The sequence below is a fragment of the Nannospalax galili genome, unplaced genomic scaffold (genome assembly GCF_000622305.1).
Source record: "Nannospalax galili isolate Female #2095 unplaced genomic scaffold, S.galili_v1.0 scaffold933, whole genome shotgun sequence".
In the NCBI taxonomy this organism is placed as follows: Eukaryota; Metazoa; Chordata; class Mammalia; order Rodentia; family Spalacidae; genus Nannospalax; species Nannospalax galili.
In genome coordinates, this window is record NW_008333281.1 from 1950532 (window position 1) to 1967421 (window position 16890).

At 47.3% G+C, this 16890-nt stretch overlaps 1 protein-coding gene across 1 annotated transcript in view; it reads right to left on the bottom strand.

Moving 5' to 3' along the window:
* Positions 1-16890, bottom strand: part of Cdh13 (cadherin 13) — a gene marked incomplete at its 5' end in the record, with an annotated part of 301949 nt that overhangs the window by 2805 nt on the left and 282254 nt on the right. The window contains 2 exon segments of the mRNA XM_008827928.3: positions 7681-7899; positions 12104-12337. Coding sequence (XP_008826150.1) covers positions 7681-7899; positions 12104-12337 — 453 coding nt within the window.

Below are 16890 nucleotides of genomic sequence, written 5' to 3' on the forward strand. Positions count from 1 at the left end.
ATCTATCTATCTATCTATCTATCTATCTATCTATCTATCATCTATCTGACAGTATATATATTCTGTCATAGAGCAAAAGATCTGTTGGTGGTTCTTTAAATATTTTCAGTTCATTTTGCTTCCGAAACAGCCACAAACTCATCAGCTTCAAACCACACATGTGTGTTCCCTTACAGAGGTCACAAATCTGAACTGAGTCTCATGGACTTAACGTCAAGCTGTGGGCAGAGATGCATTCCTCCCATCTCCTCGCCAGCTTCTAATCTAGAGGCACTTGTGCTCCTTGGCTGCTTGAAGTTCAAAGCCAGCACTGTAGCATCCTCTCTCTCCAACTTTGCCTTCCATTGACGTCATCACCCCTGCCCCCGTCTCTCTTATAAGGACTTTGTGGTTATGTCAGGCTGGGCCTGCTAACCCAGGGTACATCTCCATCAGAAGACCTACAACTTAATCACATTTGCAAGGTGTCTTTTTAAACATTAAAAAAATTTTTTGTATGTATGAGTGTTCTCCCTGCATGTATGTAAGGACACCTGTGCATGCAATGCCCACAGAGCCTAGAAGAGGGTGTCAGATTCCCTGGAACTAGAGTTAAGGATGGTTGTTAGCTGCCATGTAGGTGCTGGGAACTGAACCCAGGTCCTCTGCAAGAGCAGCCAGTGCTCTTAGCTGTTGAACTCTCTCTCCAGCCTCTGCAAGGTGTCTTTTATCAGGTATGGTGACATGTTCACTGGTTCCAAGGGTCAGGATGAGGACATCCTTGGAGACCACTGTGGACTGTGAGAGCCTCCTGTGGACTGTGAGAGCGTGCCACCCAAGTGGAAAAGTTCTGAGGGAGTGGTACCCACGGATGCTATGTCCAACAGCCCAGTGTCCCAGTTCCTGTTCATGGTCTCCACTTTAGCCTCCTGCCTCTCTACTCAGCTTTGTCATCAGGGAGGATCTCTGTCCCTCAGATGTCCAGATCCAGTTTCCTCTGTTACTTCAGTGCCTGTAAGCACTTCTGTCCACAAGACTCCAGCAAGAGTTGTGCTAATTTTGGCCCAGACTTCGCGTTTCCCCAGGCCCCAGGAAACTACCTCATCCAAAGGTCAAAGCCCTCTACCCTCTCAGGCTTCTGTTCGGAGAGTCTAGTGCCATAGAGGAGAGGCAGAGGAGGGGCGGAGTCTGCAGAGCTGTCACTCCCTCATCTGGGTTTGGTCAGCTCTCCAGGGATGGTCCAGTCCTGACTCCATCTAGCAGCATCTACTGAAGACAGGTTCCCTCCGCCCAGTACTTTTCCTGGAGTTGGTGCCTCTCTCTTTAAAATGGTCTCACTTGCAGCCAAGTTGCAAGATTTTTATAAAACATGGAATACTTTGAAGAAGTGTCATAATTCTTTCAGATGTTTTGTTGTTTGGAGGCAGGGTGTCCCACATCCTAGTTGGCTCACTATGTAGCCCAGGCTGGCCTTGAACTCACTGCAACCCTCTTTTGCCTCAGTCTTCCAAATACTGGGGATAACAGGGGTGAGTCCCCATGCCCAGCTCAGGCTGGGTAAACAGTCCTGTGTGTGTGTGCGCACGCGTGTGTGCATGTGTGTAGGTGTGTGCTTGCATGTGTGGAGGTCAGAGGTCAAAGTCAGGTGTCTTCCTCCGTCATTCTAGACTAACTGTCCAGTGAGTTCCAGTGACCCTCCTGTCTCCCATTCCCCGATGCTGGGATTATAGACGTGCACCGCCATGACTGGTGTTTTATAAGGGGATTTGAACCCAGATCCGCTTGCTTGCTCAAAAAGCACTGCACAGACTAAGTCATCTCTCTAGGCGCTCTCCTGTTTGGTTTTAGATGATCAAGAGCCATCTGTCTTTCTAGACTGCAGCTCTACCTCTGTTATCTAGTGCTTGCTGGCGGTCAGTGCGAGGGTTCTCAGGCTTGGTGCTCTTGATGTGTGGGGCTGGGGAGTTCGAGGACATTCAGCCCTTTGCCTGGCCTCTTGTCCACCCATGTCACTAGCAGTACCTTCTCCATCATAATATTGAAAAACATATCTAGACAGCACCAGCTGTCCCTTAGGGGGCAACTTGGCTAAAACAAAGAAAAGAACTGGGCCGAATAGAATCTATTAAATTAGTCTCTAGCCCTTTGTTTTCAAATTGGAGTCTCCAATCCCTGTTTTAAGTCCATTTGGACTATCATGTAAATGATTCCACCTCCCAGGGCGGCTGAGATGCTTCCACGAGGTAATCTATATAATTTATGTAAAGCTCTTTGCCTGCCTGTGTGTGGCACAAAGAAATCCCTTGAGGGTCAACTATTATTGTCTGTAAAGTTGTATGCTTGAAAGAACCACAGCTCCTCTGCAAAGTGTGCCTGGGGTCCCTGGCTGGCAGAGGACAGTGCGTGCTTCAGCGATTTGAGGGCTGTAAGTACCCACACTCATCTCACAACAGAAAGGAACAAGATATCAACACACTCTAGGAAATTCTGGAAAAGGAGAGGTGATCATCAGGGGAAGCAGATTAGGGAGGGCCTGGATTCCGCAGAGGGATTAGCAGCAAAGAAGCCATCTTGGTTATGGTGTGGCTGTGCAGTCCAGCACGGCTGCTCAAGTTCACGTAAACTGGGTGGATTTTGTTTATGCAAATAATAGTTAATGAGAGTTAAATAAAAGATGTGGTCACTGTCTTTGGCTGTCTCAGTTGTCTCTTTATCCTCTCTTTTGTTGTTGTTGTTGTTTTGAGACGGTCTCCCTGTAGCCCCGGCTGGCCTGGACCTCACTACGTAGACCAGGCTGGCCTCAATCTTACAGGGACCTGTCTCCCTCTGCCTCTAGAGCGCTGCAATTAAAGGCGAGCACCACCACACCTGGTTTAAACTTACTCTTTTTTTTTTATTAAACAGATTTTAATTTCCATTTATCTGTATGAATATTTTGCCTTTGTGTATGTGAGTGCACCCATGTTGTGCAAAGCCCACGGAGGTCACAAGAGGGTGTTGGATCCCCTGGAACTGGAGTTAGAAGCCATGTAGGTACTGGGAATCAAACCCATGTCCTATGCAAGAGCAGCTGGTGCTCTTAACCACTGAGGCATCTCTTTGGCCCAAAATTATTTTTTTAAAAAAAGGTTTATTTTATGTATGTCCATGTGCATGTGTGTGTCCATATGCCCACAGGTGCCAGAAGGCTGTAGCCAATCCCTTGGACCCGGAGTTACATGCATTTGTGAGCCACATGATATGGGGGCTGGAATCTGAATTCTGAGGCTCTGATAGAGCAGAAAGTACTGTTAACCAGTGCGCCATCTCTCCAGCCCTCTTTAAACTTATTCATGTGTGCGTGTGTGCGTGCATGTGTGTAGACCAGAAGTCAATCTCAGGTGCTCCTCATATACCATTCAGCTTTCTTTTTGAGACTGGGTCTCTCATGCCCTAGGACTTGCTGTGTAGTCTACACTGGCTGGCCACAAGCCCCAAGATTCCTCCTGCATCTGCACCAGGGCTGGGATTTGCAACTGTGTTCCAGCCACTATGCCCAGCTTTTTTATGTGGGTTCTGGGGAATCAAATTCATATCCTCATGCTTGCGAAGGAAGCACTTTACCTCCTGAGCCATCTCCCTTGTCCACTCTGTAAGCTTCTTTGCTGTGATGGAGGCTGTTCTTAAGGCCCCCCGCCCTCCATCCCCACAACACAGGGCCATTTAATTTTGGAACTCGTTAAGATTGCTTACCTAATCTTTATTACATATTCTTGCCATTTCTGATTAATTAAGCCTAAAGCCATGGTCAAGAAGGTTTCTGAGTAAGTCTCTTCCTTTATGTCTCATTCGGAGATTTGCCTGTGTCAAACCACAGCTGTGCTTGAAAAAAAAACCCAGCAGTTTTCTTTGTAGGGGGGGCATCCAGGGAGGAGCCGTGCATCCCTTCAATGCCATCAGTGCATAACTCACACAGCAAAATTGACAGTAATGATAATTTCATTTACATATTTTATTATTCTCAATGCTATCAGTTTTATTTTCCTTCTAGAAAAGATGTCAGGGAAGGATGTGCAAGGCCTTCTGTTCAGTTCTCAGTCTCAGGAAAGCTATCCAGAGCACCGTAATAAATGCTAATGTTTAATATCTGTTTCCATAAAGGAGGCGGTCTGACGGCCAGTGCGCTGCCCCCATGACTTGCCTTGGGGACCTTTGTGAGCATCAGTTTTTCTCATCTATAAAGCAGAATAAAATCATCGGGCCAGCAAAGGGCACATGAAAAGAGCCGTTAAGACAGGGACGTTTGGTTAATGCTGGGCCATGTGGATGTGGATATTGCTTAAAAGGAGGACTCGAGTTTTCTACCCATGTTGTCTGGTATGATCTGCCCCTCCCCCAGCTGCTGAAGAGTGACTCACAGTGCTCCAAAGCAGGTGTGGGCAGCCTTTTTCTGTAAAGGGACAGCTAGTAAATTTTCAGCTCTGTAGGCTGTACAGTTACTGTCACAAGCATTCAACTTTGCTTTTGTAACAGAATGCACCTACAGTTTGTCAATAAGTGGATGGGGATGTGTTTCAATAAAGCTTTATTTATAAACATGGGCAGTGGGCCAGATTTGGCTCATGCGCAATGAATGCTTTAAAACAGTTTTTGTTACATTCACTTGTGTGTGTGTGTGTGTGTGTGTGTGTGTGTGTGTGTGTGTGTGTACAAAGGCCAGAGGACCACTGTTGAGAGTTCTTTTCTTCCACCACGTGGGACTCAAGTTATCAGGCTTGGTGGCAAGCACCTTTACCTGCTGAGCCATCTCACGGGCTCCCACAGTCTGTGCTTTAAAGGAACATAGGACAGATTCTGATAGCTGACTTCCACTTCTTTCAAAAAAGACAAAACTTTGCTCAAGGTTTTATGGCGGCATTGGGAAGCCAGTGTCAGTAGTTCTAGGACGTATCCCCAACTCCAAGCCCTGCCAAATGTAGTGTCTTGAACTCTTGCTACACGGTTTCTGTTCTCTGTGACATTAGATTTAACTTCATATCTTCTCCATGGTTTAATTCTGTAAACTTCACAAAGACCTTTGAGGACTGTTGTTGCCAGAGAAACCTTCCTTGTGGCTGTTTGTTATGGCATCGCACCCATCTCCCACCTGGATTTTGCCTTCCTAATATGAGCACTGTAAACACCTTCACATTCGTTTTAATTAATTAATTTTTTTGGTCTTTTTGAGACAGGGTCTCCCTGTAGCCCCAGCTGTCCTGGATTCACTATGGAGACCAGGCTGGCCTCGAACTCACAGAGATCCACCTACCTCTGCCTCCCGAGTGCTGGGATTAAAGGCATGCATAACCATGCCCGGCCCTGTTTTATTTTTGATTCATCTATTTTTTTAACATTTAAAAACATTTTATTATTTTTATTTTATGTATATGCGTGTATTGTCTGCCTGTAGATAAGTGTACCTGTGTTGTGCAATGCCCACGGAGGACAAAAGAGGCTGTTGGATCCCCTGGAACTGGAGTTACCAATGGTTGTCATCTGCCATGTGGGTGCTGGGAATCAAACCTGGGTCTTCTGCAAGAGCAGCCAGTGTTCTTAACCACTGAACCATCTCTCCAGCTTCATCTTCACATTTGTATTTTGAAATTCACCTTCTTCCTCCTTCCTCTACCCAACTGTCAAGCCAGGGAACCAGCACATGTCTGTGACGTGGACCAGAACAAGGGACTGATGTGAAAAAGTCCAGGATCCTCTATTATAAGATAAACCATTCACTACAGTGGCTCTGACACATACTGCACCTTATTATCACCTGCTGAGCTGCAAAAATGGATAGATTTCTGAACCATATCTCCAGCATTGGGGTTTCAGTTACAGAAGGGTCCAGGTATGGGTATAAAAAATACCCTGGATGGTCTACATGCAGCCAGTGTGAGACCCATGCCCATCTCTGTAGCTGATAGTGCTCAAGGATAACCTGCATGCTAAAGGTGATTACTTAGCACATCAGCCACCTGTAGTGATTACTTAGCACGCCAGTCACCTGTACTAGGCACCAGGGATGTCAACTCATAAAGGAGATTATTCAGACCTCCGGATTCTGTCAGCAAAGCGGGACTGTCAGGTGTGTTGTGTCATTACCCATCCATGGAAACTATCCTTGCTCTCTGGTGAATCTGATGCACTTTTAGTCTTTCCCAACTTCTCCATCTCCAGCCCCATCCCAGTCCTTCACCCTCTGCCGAAAGCACTGTTCCCTGATGGACAGAGGAGACTCTTCCATCTCTTCAAGCCCTCATGTAGGTATGGAGTTAGGAAGGAAGACAGAAGAGAGAGCCGGGACAGAGCTGAAAGACTTGGAAGGAGCCTCAAGGATGATGGGATGGTGGGGTGGCGATGGTGCAGTCACCAGAGCTGGGGAGAGGAGCCTCAAAGAGGCTGTGGCATGTTCTGTTTGGGAAGTGCAGAGAACCAGAGAAACTGCGTCCCTTTTCCTTGCTAGCTCGACCACAGAGCCCAGGTCTCGCACAGAGCTTTCCATACTGCGAATGTCGGGTCTTGAAATGTGTGGCTTCTGTGACCCACCTGTCCTGCTACCATGATGCAATACAGTCTGTTCCCTCTTCCCGTCAAGTTCTTATCCCATGATTCCATACATAATTTCTCAAAATTGAGATACCAAGATTCCACCGTCTTTTGGATGGCAATAGCGATGTGAGCAATTGCTAAGGTTAAAAAAGGACTAACACCCCTCAAACAGGAAGCATCTGACAGGGAGTCACTCACTTCACACTGTCACTCAGGCCAATGATTCTTCACATAAAGTGATGCTGCGTTTTACCGCAGTTATTACTAGTGTCAGTGAAAGGAAGTGTGAATTATAAATACACATTTTCTTTTTCTTTTCTTTATTTTGAGACAAGGTCTCCTTGTAGCCTCTGCTGACCTGGAACTTGCTATATAGACCAGGCTGGCCTCAGTCTTACAGAGGCCCAACTGCCTCTGACTCCTGAGTCCTGGGATTAAAGGCATGTGCCACCGTGCCTGGCCAAAATATATCTTTCCTTATAGTTCAACTTCCATCCATGAATTCCCATGACTGTTCTTAGAAGTGTGTTCTATAAGTTACTTTTCTACTTACTGTGGCTAAATAGCAGACTTATGATATTGCTTATGTAGGAGAGCTTACTTAGGCTCATGGCTCAAGGGACAGTCTATCAGGGTGGAGAAGGCATGGCCTGGGGCTCAGCCTGTGACAGCTGCACCTTGAGGCAGCTTCTTGTGCTGGAAGCAGGGACAGGATAAAACACTCAAGCTGCCCATCTCCTCCACAAATGTCCCATCTCTAAAACAGCACCATCAACTGGGGACCAAGGCACATGAGCCTGTGACCACAGCAGGAGTCAGAGCTATAGTCCCTGGTAAACCAGTTGGCCAATCCTGGTACTTTTTGAATTAGCTCCAGGTGAGTGGCATGGGGGGGCGGTTACTTGTCACGGATTGCAGATTGTCTTTCAATAGCTCCTCAGATGGGCTCGCAGGAGACCATTCAGATGCCTTTAAATGTTACTAGAACACCCTGGCCTGTGACATTTTTCGACCACACTGTCACAAACTAAAATCCTGCAAAAAAACTTTCTTGGGAAGATTAATAGGAAAACAGGTTTGCGTGTGTGTGAAGTTCACGGGTGCGCACGCCAGCGCGCTGGAGTGAAGCGGACTTACCCGCTATGCTGAGGAGCGAGAGGAGCAGGAGCGAGGTCAGGCTGAGGTGCAGGCTCCCCGCCGAGTTGCAATCCACTTTGGAGTTCTTGCAGGAGCACACCTGCACCCTGAGGTCTGTGACGTTCGTCATGGGCGGTTTCCCTGAATCTGTCACCATGATGGGCAGGTTGTAGTTGGCTTTGTTCAGATTCTGAAGAAGGCTCACCAGGGCGTGGGTGTCTGGAAGACAGGAAGACCTCGTGAGAGAGGAGGAGCCATCTGTTGGAACAGTAAGGCTGTGGCCGCCACGCTCACAGTCATCATGGCGTGCACCTTAACCCTCAGTCATGGGTGTGTCTGAAAATCCACTGACATCAAGTACAACACAAGTTCCTTGGTGGCAGTAGCCACATTTACAAGCCCAGTGGCCACAGATGGCTGGTGCCTCTTACATGGGATGGTCCAGGGATGGTGCCCCATCAGAACAGACTCTGTGGTTTGGTGCTCTGGGTATGTGTGTGCATGTGTGTATGTGGGTGTACCTGTGTACATGTGTATATGTATGTATATAAATGTGTGTATATGTGTGTGCATGGCTGTGCATATGTGTGTACATGTATATGTGTGTATATATGTGTACATGTATATGTGTATACATATGTGTGTATGCGTATATGTGTAGGTATACATGCATGCATATATGTTCATGTATGTGTGTGTGTATGTGTGGGCATGTATGTAGGCCCCAGGTCAACCTCAAGGGTCTTTAGCTATTTTTCACCTTGGTGTTTAAAAAAATTTTTTATTTTTTAATACTTTATTTATTATTATTTAATATTTTATTTATTATTTTTATTTTATGTGTATGAGTGTTATGCCTGCATGTATGTAAGTGAACCCGTGTTGTACAATGCCTGCGGAGGACAGAAGAGGTTGTTGGATCCCCTGGAAATGGAGCTACAGACATGTGAGTGCTGGGAATTGAACCTGGGAATTGAACCTGGGTTTCCTGCATGTATGTAAGTGTACCCGTGTTGTGCAATGCCCTTGGAGGTCACAAGGCATTGAATCCCCTGGAATGGGAGTTATAGATGGTTGTTAGCTGCCATGTGGGTGCTGGGAATTGAACCCAGGCCCACTGCAAGAGTAATCAGTACTCTTAACTGCTGAGCCATCTCTCTAACCCTTATTTATTTATTTATTTATTTTTATTTTATGTGCATGTGTTTTGCCTACATGTATGTAAGTGCACCATATGCATGTAATACCCATGGAGGTTAGAAGAGGGCATCAGATCCCCTGGAACTCGTTGTTACCTACCATGTGGGTGTTCAGAACTGAACTCTGCAAGATTAGCTAGTGCTCTTGACCACTGAGCCGTCTCTCCAGCCCCTCTACCCTGCTTTTTGATACAGGGTCTCTTCACTGACCCTGAAGCTTACAGATTAGGACAGGCTGCCTGGCTGGGGATCCCCTGGGATCCTCCTATATCAGTCTTCCCAGGGCTGGGATTGCAAGTATATGTCACAATGCCTGGTTTTTGACGGGTCCTAGTTCTAATCAAACCCAGGGCCTCATGCTTTACAGCAGGTGTTTACCAGTGAGCCGTCTTCCCAGGCTAGCATTTAGGGCTTCTAGGAACAAGTTCAACAGGACTTGCTATTGTGGAAATGACTACCTACGCCTCCCCATGCATTTGTTTTACTTTTGGGCCATCGTAACAAAGATCACCATTTATTAATTGATTGAGACTGGGTTTCCCAACATACCCCAGGCAGGCCTCAAACTTGTGGCCCTCCTCCCTCAGCCTCCCAAAGTGCTAGGACACCTAACAAGATCTTCTTCAACATCTAAAAACTGGTGGGAAAATCCAAGCACTCCCAACCTGTGCAGGAATCCCACAGGCAGAAATGTCTCTACAGCCCCCGGCTTGTCAGTCCTTGACCACAGCCCCACATTTGGGTGAGAATCCTCAACCTGGAAATGGGGTCTTCATGCTCCCTCTGTTCCCCAAGCCCAGTGTAGTGTGTGTGTGTGTGTGTGTGTGTGTGTGTGTGTGTGTGTGCGTGCATGTGTGTGTGTGTGTGTGTGCGTGGGTGTGTGTGTGTGCGTGTTGGGGGTTGTCTATCAGCATCCTGGCCACTGGGCTGCACTCAGGAACGGCTCTACCTGCCTGGCCTTCAACTTCAGTTTCTTCTTCTTTTAGGCACTAAGACAATGATTCAGAAAAAAATTTGGTAAAAATATTCAGAATAAAAACTCTGAAGATTCAGAAAAATCATTTTGGAGTTACCAGAAAATTTAGAAGGCATTCATTTGTCAAATAAACTAAGAGAAAACAAGAGTTGGGTAGTCCAAAAGCAAACATGGAGGAAACTCCTCCCTCAACTAGAGACCTGAGCCGTCGTCACCTGTGGAGTGGCAGACTAACCCAAGGGACACTTTTCTATGACCCTTAAGTTGAGGAGTGCCTTCTTTTTTGAGACAGAGTCTCATGTAGTCCAGGCTGGCCTCAAACTTGCTATGTAGTCAAGGATGACCTTGAACTTCTGATCTTCTGCCTCTGTCTCCTGAGTGCCGGGATTGCAGGTGTGCACCACCACACCTTGTTTCATGTATTGCTGGGGATGGAATCCAGGGCTCTGTGCATGCTAGGCAAGCACTCTAGCAACCGAGTCACGTCCCAGCTCCAGGAGAGGCGTGAGCCTTGAGTGAGGGGATTCCATTTGGAAAGAACTGGGGTTGATTATTCAAATCAGTCCCAGCTTTGGAGAGCAGCAAATGAAACCCAGACCCCTTGAACAGCAGAAGGTCTGTTTTAATTAAAAATATCAGCCTAACAGAAAGCATTCTCTAAAAAGCAATAAAGTAGACAGTCCAAGAGAGTCAATGATATGAGAGGAAAGCTAATAAAGTAAGACAGGAGGCTGGGCGCAACCACAACCCGAGACTTTCTTAAACAGAAATCTATGCAGAGACGTACAATGCATTCTCACCCCCACACCCGATTCTATCACTGGTGTAAAGAGCGAACCCTGGGGGCATCTTTCACAGAAGTTCAATGTAGAAAACAAGGTATTCAGTTCCCAGCAGGGAGGAAAGTGGGTGGGACACCAGGAATAAAGGGTACTTTGTAATTAGGTAGGTGATCCATGTTGGGTCATGTTTTCCATTTTACCCACCCACATAGAAAGACTGAGAGAGAGCTATCTCTTGTGAGATTCATCAAGCGAGAGGGGCACATGGGAAGGATATCAAAGTCAGGAGGAAAGCCACAACCACCATCAAGGTTGGGTCAATTAGGAGGAGGCCTGCAGCATGCCGTGGAGGACTGGAGGGCTTCGCACAACTTCACACGGCACTGTGCACTGTGCTGGTCTCTGTTGGTCATCTGTGGGGAGGTAGACTGGAGACCATCTTGCAAAGTGCTGGTGAGCAGCAGGGTGAACACAGTTCCCATCTCTGAGATGGAGACAGCTGAGCCAGGAGAGGCACGGGAGAATCAGGAAGCTCTCGCTTGCCCAGGCTGCGTGATGCTCTGGACACACTCTATGCAAGCCAGGTGCAAAGAATGTGCAGGAGCCAAATGTGCGGTGGCCCATGCCTATGATCCCCACAGCCTGGGAGACTGAGGCAGAAGGAGAGTCAAAAGTTCAAGGCCAGCTAGGGTTGCACAGTGAGATTGAGGTTAACCTGGACTACATAAATTCTTTCACTTTTTTTTTTTTTTGGTCTTTTTGAGACAGGGTCTCGCTGTAGCCCCAGCTATCTGGAACTCACTATGTAGACCAGGCTGGCCTTGAACTCACAGAGATCTGCCTGCCTCTGCCTCCCGAGTGCTGGGATTAAAGGCGTGCGCCACCACACCCGGCTATTTTTAAAATTTTATTTTTATTTGTGTGTGTGTGTGTGTGTGTGTGTGTGTGTGTGTGTGCAGGTGCCTGTGCAGGCCAGAAGAGTGTCAGATCTTCTGACGCTGGAGTTACAGGCAGTTGTGAGCTGCCTAACATGGGTGCTGGGAACAGAACCCGGGTCCTCTGCAAGAGCAGGAAGTGATCTTAACCGCTGAGCATCTCTCCAGCACTGCAAAGACTCCTTCCTCCAAAACAAACAGCAAGTAAACAAACAAAGCACCGTGGAACTTCAATAGAAGAGAAAGGAAAGAGGAAAAACGAAGAACTGTTAGCTAAGTGGGCGCTCTTATGGAATGTGGGGACCAGAGAGGAGCCCAGGGGAGGCTCACCGCAGTTACCGTAGAGAGAGCACACGACACAGGGTGGAGAACAGGCAGAGGAGGGACAGAACAGAGGACAGAGCAGCGCGCCTTTGGGAGAAGCTGATGGTCAGCATCTCCACATCTGAGCAGGACCAAGTGTCCGTGAGGAAAGGGAAAGGAAGTTCAAAGCCACAAGAATCGGGGTCGGATGTCTCCAGCGACACTTACTGTTGATCTTGGAGATCTTCCAGACTTTGTCAGGGACGGTTTGTTTGTGAATTTCAAACTTGAAAGGGTCTGTATTGGGGTAAAGGTCCTTGTCCGAAGCGCCCAAAATGACCACGCTGAGGTTTTTGGCATCGTCGCAGACCTCGGCCACGGTGGGGTAGATGAAGGGAGCATTATCGTTCACGTCTTCTAGGGTTATCAGCAAAGTCCCGGTGCCCGTGGCGGGAGGGTTGCCTGTGGGAAAGCCCAGGACGTTAGTAAACCCCCATTTCAATGGGAGAGTCATTTACTACAGCGCTTTCGGCAATGAATGTCTACTGCACCGTGTATTTGTTAACAGTTTCAATCTGGATTGTGTGTCCTGCCTTTGAACCTGTGATCCTCCTCCTGCCTCGGCTTCCTGAACGCTGGGATCATAGGTACGTGAAGCCATCACCCAGGCTAGGCACGGGCTTTACCATCAAGCCGTACCTCCGGCCCTTGGGTTTTTGAGCTACGGTCTTGCTGTGTAGCCTAGTCTGACTTTCAAGTCCTTCTGCTTCAGCTCCTGCAGTGCTGGGGAGATGGTCATGTACCACCAAACCTGGCTCCCAATTTTCACTTAGAAATGTTAGAGCCACATCTGTAGGCCACAAGTGGTAAGTGCACATACCTCCCCTGATGCATCCCATAAATTATAGTACTGGAGGATGGTGGTAGGATGTAACTATTCTAAAAACATTTCTATCTATCCATATCTGTCTGTCTGTCTGTCTGTGCAGGTCAGAGGACAACTTCCAAACGTCAGTTCTCTCCTTCTACCGTGTGGATCCCAGGACTCCAACTCAGGTCATCAGACTTAGCGGCAAGTGCCTTTACCTGCTGAACCACCTCACCTGCCCTACCATGGGAGGTTTCGAAGGAAGGTTGTGGAATACTCTGATCCGACTCTTTTTTAGAAAGCGCACAGCATATGGGTATATGTGCAGATGTTGGCAGGGGGTCTGAAATGAATTAAGTGGGGCATGATATGGGCAGTTTGTAGAGGAGGTGCCATGTCGTGGTGACTAGGGGCTCCGGTGAGGCCTTCAGAGGACCAGCAGAGGCTGGTGAGGGACAACAGGTCCAACTCTGTGCATCATGATGGCTGGACAAACAACACGCTGTGCAGAGGCGCAGGGTTGGGAGAAACGGTTGAGCTGAGTTAGAAGTGGGGGATCATCCATGGTTGGTCGCTTTGAAACCTTTCTGGAATATTAGGCCACCCCACACGAGAGTGCAGAATGCTAGAGGGTAGAGCTCTAGGGAACCCTGAATTTACCAGACGGAAGGTGGCTCTGGAGAAAACACAGGGGAGATGAACTGCAAGAGTAGGAAATGATCTGAGAGACTGAGGCAGGAGGGTCACTGTGAGTTCAAGGCCAGCCTGGGCTACAGAGTGAGAGGCTACTTCAAACGCTCCTTCTTAAACAAAAAATAAATAAAAAAGAGGAAGGGGGTTTTGCAAGGAGAAGGTTCTGGGCATGTTGTGTCCTGTTTTGTTTTGTTTTCCATTAAAGGGGAAGAAGTCAGCTTGGAGGGAGCTGAACACGGCGTGATGATCAATGCGAATGCTCTTTCCTGGGTCTGTTGGCAATTTAAATGTCCCATCACCTAAGGATGGGTTCAGAGTAAACATTCAAATAAATGCCCACCAAAATAGGAACGTGGCGATAAATCGCCAGAACGACTCTTCCTAATGGGGCCTGTCATCAACTTGTTGGCGTGAGAGCTCCAAAGAAATGCGCAATTACTTCGAAGCTGGTTTCTCACTGTCAGCTTTAGTCTTTTGGCTAAACTTCTTTATTGAAAAATTATTTTTCTCTTTTTATCGAACTAATTGAATATCTCAGAAGAATCCATTATATGTATATATTTTCCTGCTCCGAATATATGATGAAGTGAAGTCATTTGGCAGAATGGATGAGAAGACATTATGAGTGTTTGAAATACGGCCAGAAGAATCGGCCTCTTGTGAACTTAATTGTACGACTGTCTCCAGTTCCCCATGTGCTACTCTCCATCCAGCTGGTGAAGTCCTTTTAGAAAGAGCTCGTTTCTTTGGGTGAGAGGCGAAAACTGGGGGAGGTAAAATCCACTTAGCAAGTCTTCCCCTGCCTCTCTGATTTGTTATTTTAAATTTATTGTAGTTTGATTATTATTATTATTATTGCTATTATTACTGTATATGTGTGTGTGTGTGTGTGTGTGTGTGTGTGTGTGTGTGACTTGGGCACGTGTGTACCATGGCACATGTGTGGAGGTCAGAGGACGTTTGAGAGTTGGTTCTTTCTGCTGTGGGTTCTGGGAATTGAGTTCAGTCACGAGGCTTGGATGAGAAACACCTTTAGCTCCTCAGCTGTCTCAGCACTCGCTTTCCTAGTTTATATGTCCAGGAGGGAAAGGTGTTACATCCAAAGGTAAGATGTATTCAAAACTTAATGCCCTGCCCAAGTCTGTTTGGTTCCAGAAATATCTGAAAATATTAGGACTTTTCGGTATTCTCTAGAGATTTAGCAAAAATCCCCCAGTTCTTCTCTTTCTCATCCACAGCCCCCATTCCCACAGGACAGCTCTAGGATAGAGCTAAGAACTCAAGCTTGGTTAGGACCAGGCCTCTCCTTCATGGATTTTTCCATTCCATGAGGGAGAAGTCTCAGCCTGGGCTATCCACTCAGGATACATGTACTACAGGCAAAGATGGGAGCCAGCCTCCAGGAGACGTGTGTGGGAGACCAGCAGGGGGCCAGTCACCCAGGAGGTGTATGGTAGACCAAGCAAGGAGCCAATCTCCCAGGATACATATATGATTGACCATCATGTGTGCAGATCCCTTAGAGGAAGCCCACAACCATGTTCTCAAGGAAAGATCTGATAAAGTTCCAGTCCTAAATGAAGGGAAGGGCTCTCTCTGACTGGGTTTGTGGTGGGGGTGGGGGGTGTAGTAAAATGGGGGGGTGAGGTGTGGGGTGGGGGGGGCGGAAGTCACAGGCATGTGTAACTTTGCCTAGCTGTACCCTTTACTTTCTAAGTCAGGCCATTACTACGTAGCTGTATTTTTACAGGATATCATTTCTGCTATGAAATCAAGCAAGAAGCTATGCGTCATGATTTGGAAGAAACAAGACAAGAGGCCTTGTCTTCCAGTGGGAATCTGCAGGAGGCAAAGGGATGAGGGAGGAAAGAGAGGAGGAAGCTTGGGAGCTGGACCTTGTTAGGGGATGGATCTCTGTAGAGAACTCTGTGAACCGAGTATGTGGCCCAGAAGCACCCAATCTCAGCTAGTTTTCAAGGCCTCATGACCCCATGTTGGAGCCTGGGGTGTAGCTACCAGGAGCATTGCTGGGCACACATGTTCACTTGGGGTCTGAGGAAGTCTAGGAGAACCTTACCACCTCCTAACCTTCTAAGCATGGGGTAACCTAGACGAGATGGCCTTAGCTGCCCTGCCTTGACCCCCAGTGTCTCCTTCCTTCCTCTGGCCAATGCCTCTTGACTTCACCCTTCTCCCCGCCCCCCCAAACCGAAGCTATTCACGAGCCAATTTACTAACATGGGCATCTCTTTAAGGTTCACAAATAAGTATAACAGCTATAAAGAACTCCCTACATCCCCCCCAGAGGTGAACATTATGATGGAAGGTCTCACGAATCTCTCTCCTCCCACTCTGGACTTCTTGTTTGAAAGACCTGCTTTTGTCTACAGGGCTGGTGGTGTGGCTATCCCAGCATGCAACACTGTGACTGGGCTACAAAGAGACATTTTGAACTTTCTCCCTAATACAGACACATCAAATCCCATTTCCAAGTGAGACATGGAAGAGTCTGAGCCCCCTTCTCAAATATTTAATTAATTAATGTGTGTGTGTGTGTGTGTGTGTGTGTGTGTGTGTGTGAGAGAGAGAGAGAGAGAGAGAGAGAGAGAGAGTATAATTTTTGGGGGTTCTCCTTCTACTATGTAGGTTCTGGGTATCGAACTCAGGATGTCAGGCTTGGTGGCACGTGTCCTTAGCCCTGGAGCCATCCCATAGCTTCCTTCCTTTCCTTTCTCTTCCTTCGTTCCTTCATTTCTTGGTCCCTCCCTCCCTCCCTCCCTCCCTTCCTCCCTCCCTCCCTCTTTCCCTTCCTCTCACCCATCTTTCTCTCCCCCTAGAAGGCACAGGCTGGCTTTGAACTCACCATGTGGCAAAACTGCCCTTGAAGTATAGATCCTACTATCGCTACCTCCCAAGAGTGGAGATTACAGGAGTGTGTCACGATGCCCAGCAACTCTATTTTTTTTTTTTTTTTTTTTTTTGTACTGAGGATGTGCTAGGCAAATATTCTACCACTGAGTTACATCCTGACCTCTGTTTTTTTTTTTTTAATATCAATATTGGGGCTGGAGAGATGACTCAGTGGTTAGGAGCACTTGTTACTCTTGCAGAGGACCCAGGTTCAGTTCTTAGCACCCACATAGTGGCAAACAACCATCCATAACTTCAGTTACAGGGCATCTGATGCCCTCTTTTGACTTCTGAGGGCATTGCAAGGCAGGGGTGTGCCTACCTACATGCAAGTAATACACTCAGGGACACCCTGTCTCAAAAAGACCAAAGGTTGAGTTCTTAGCACCCACATAGTGGCAAACAACCATCCATAACTTCAGTTACAGGGCATCTGATGCCCTCTTTTGACTTCTGAGGGCATTGCAAGGCAGGGGTGTGCCTACCTACATGCAAGTAATACACTCAGGGACACCCTGTCTCAAAAAGACCAAAAAAAAAAAAA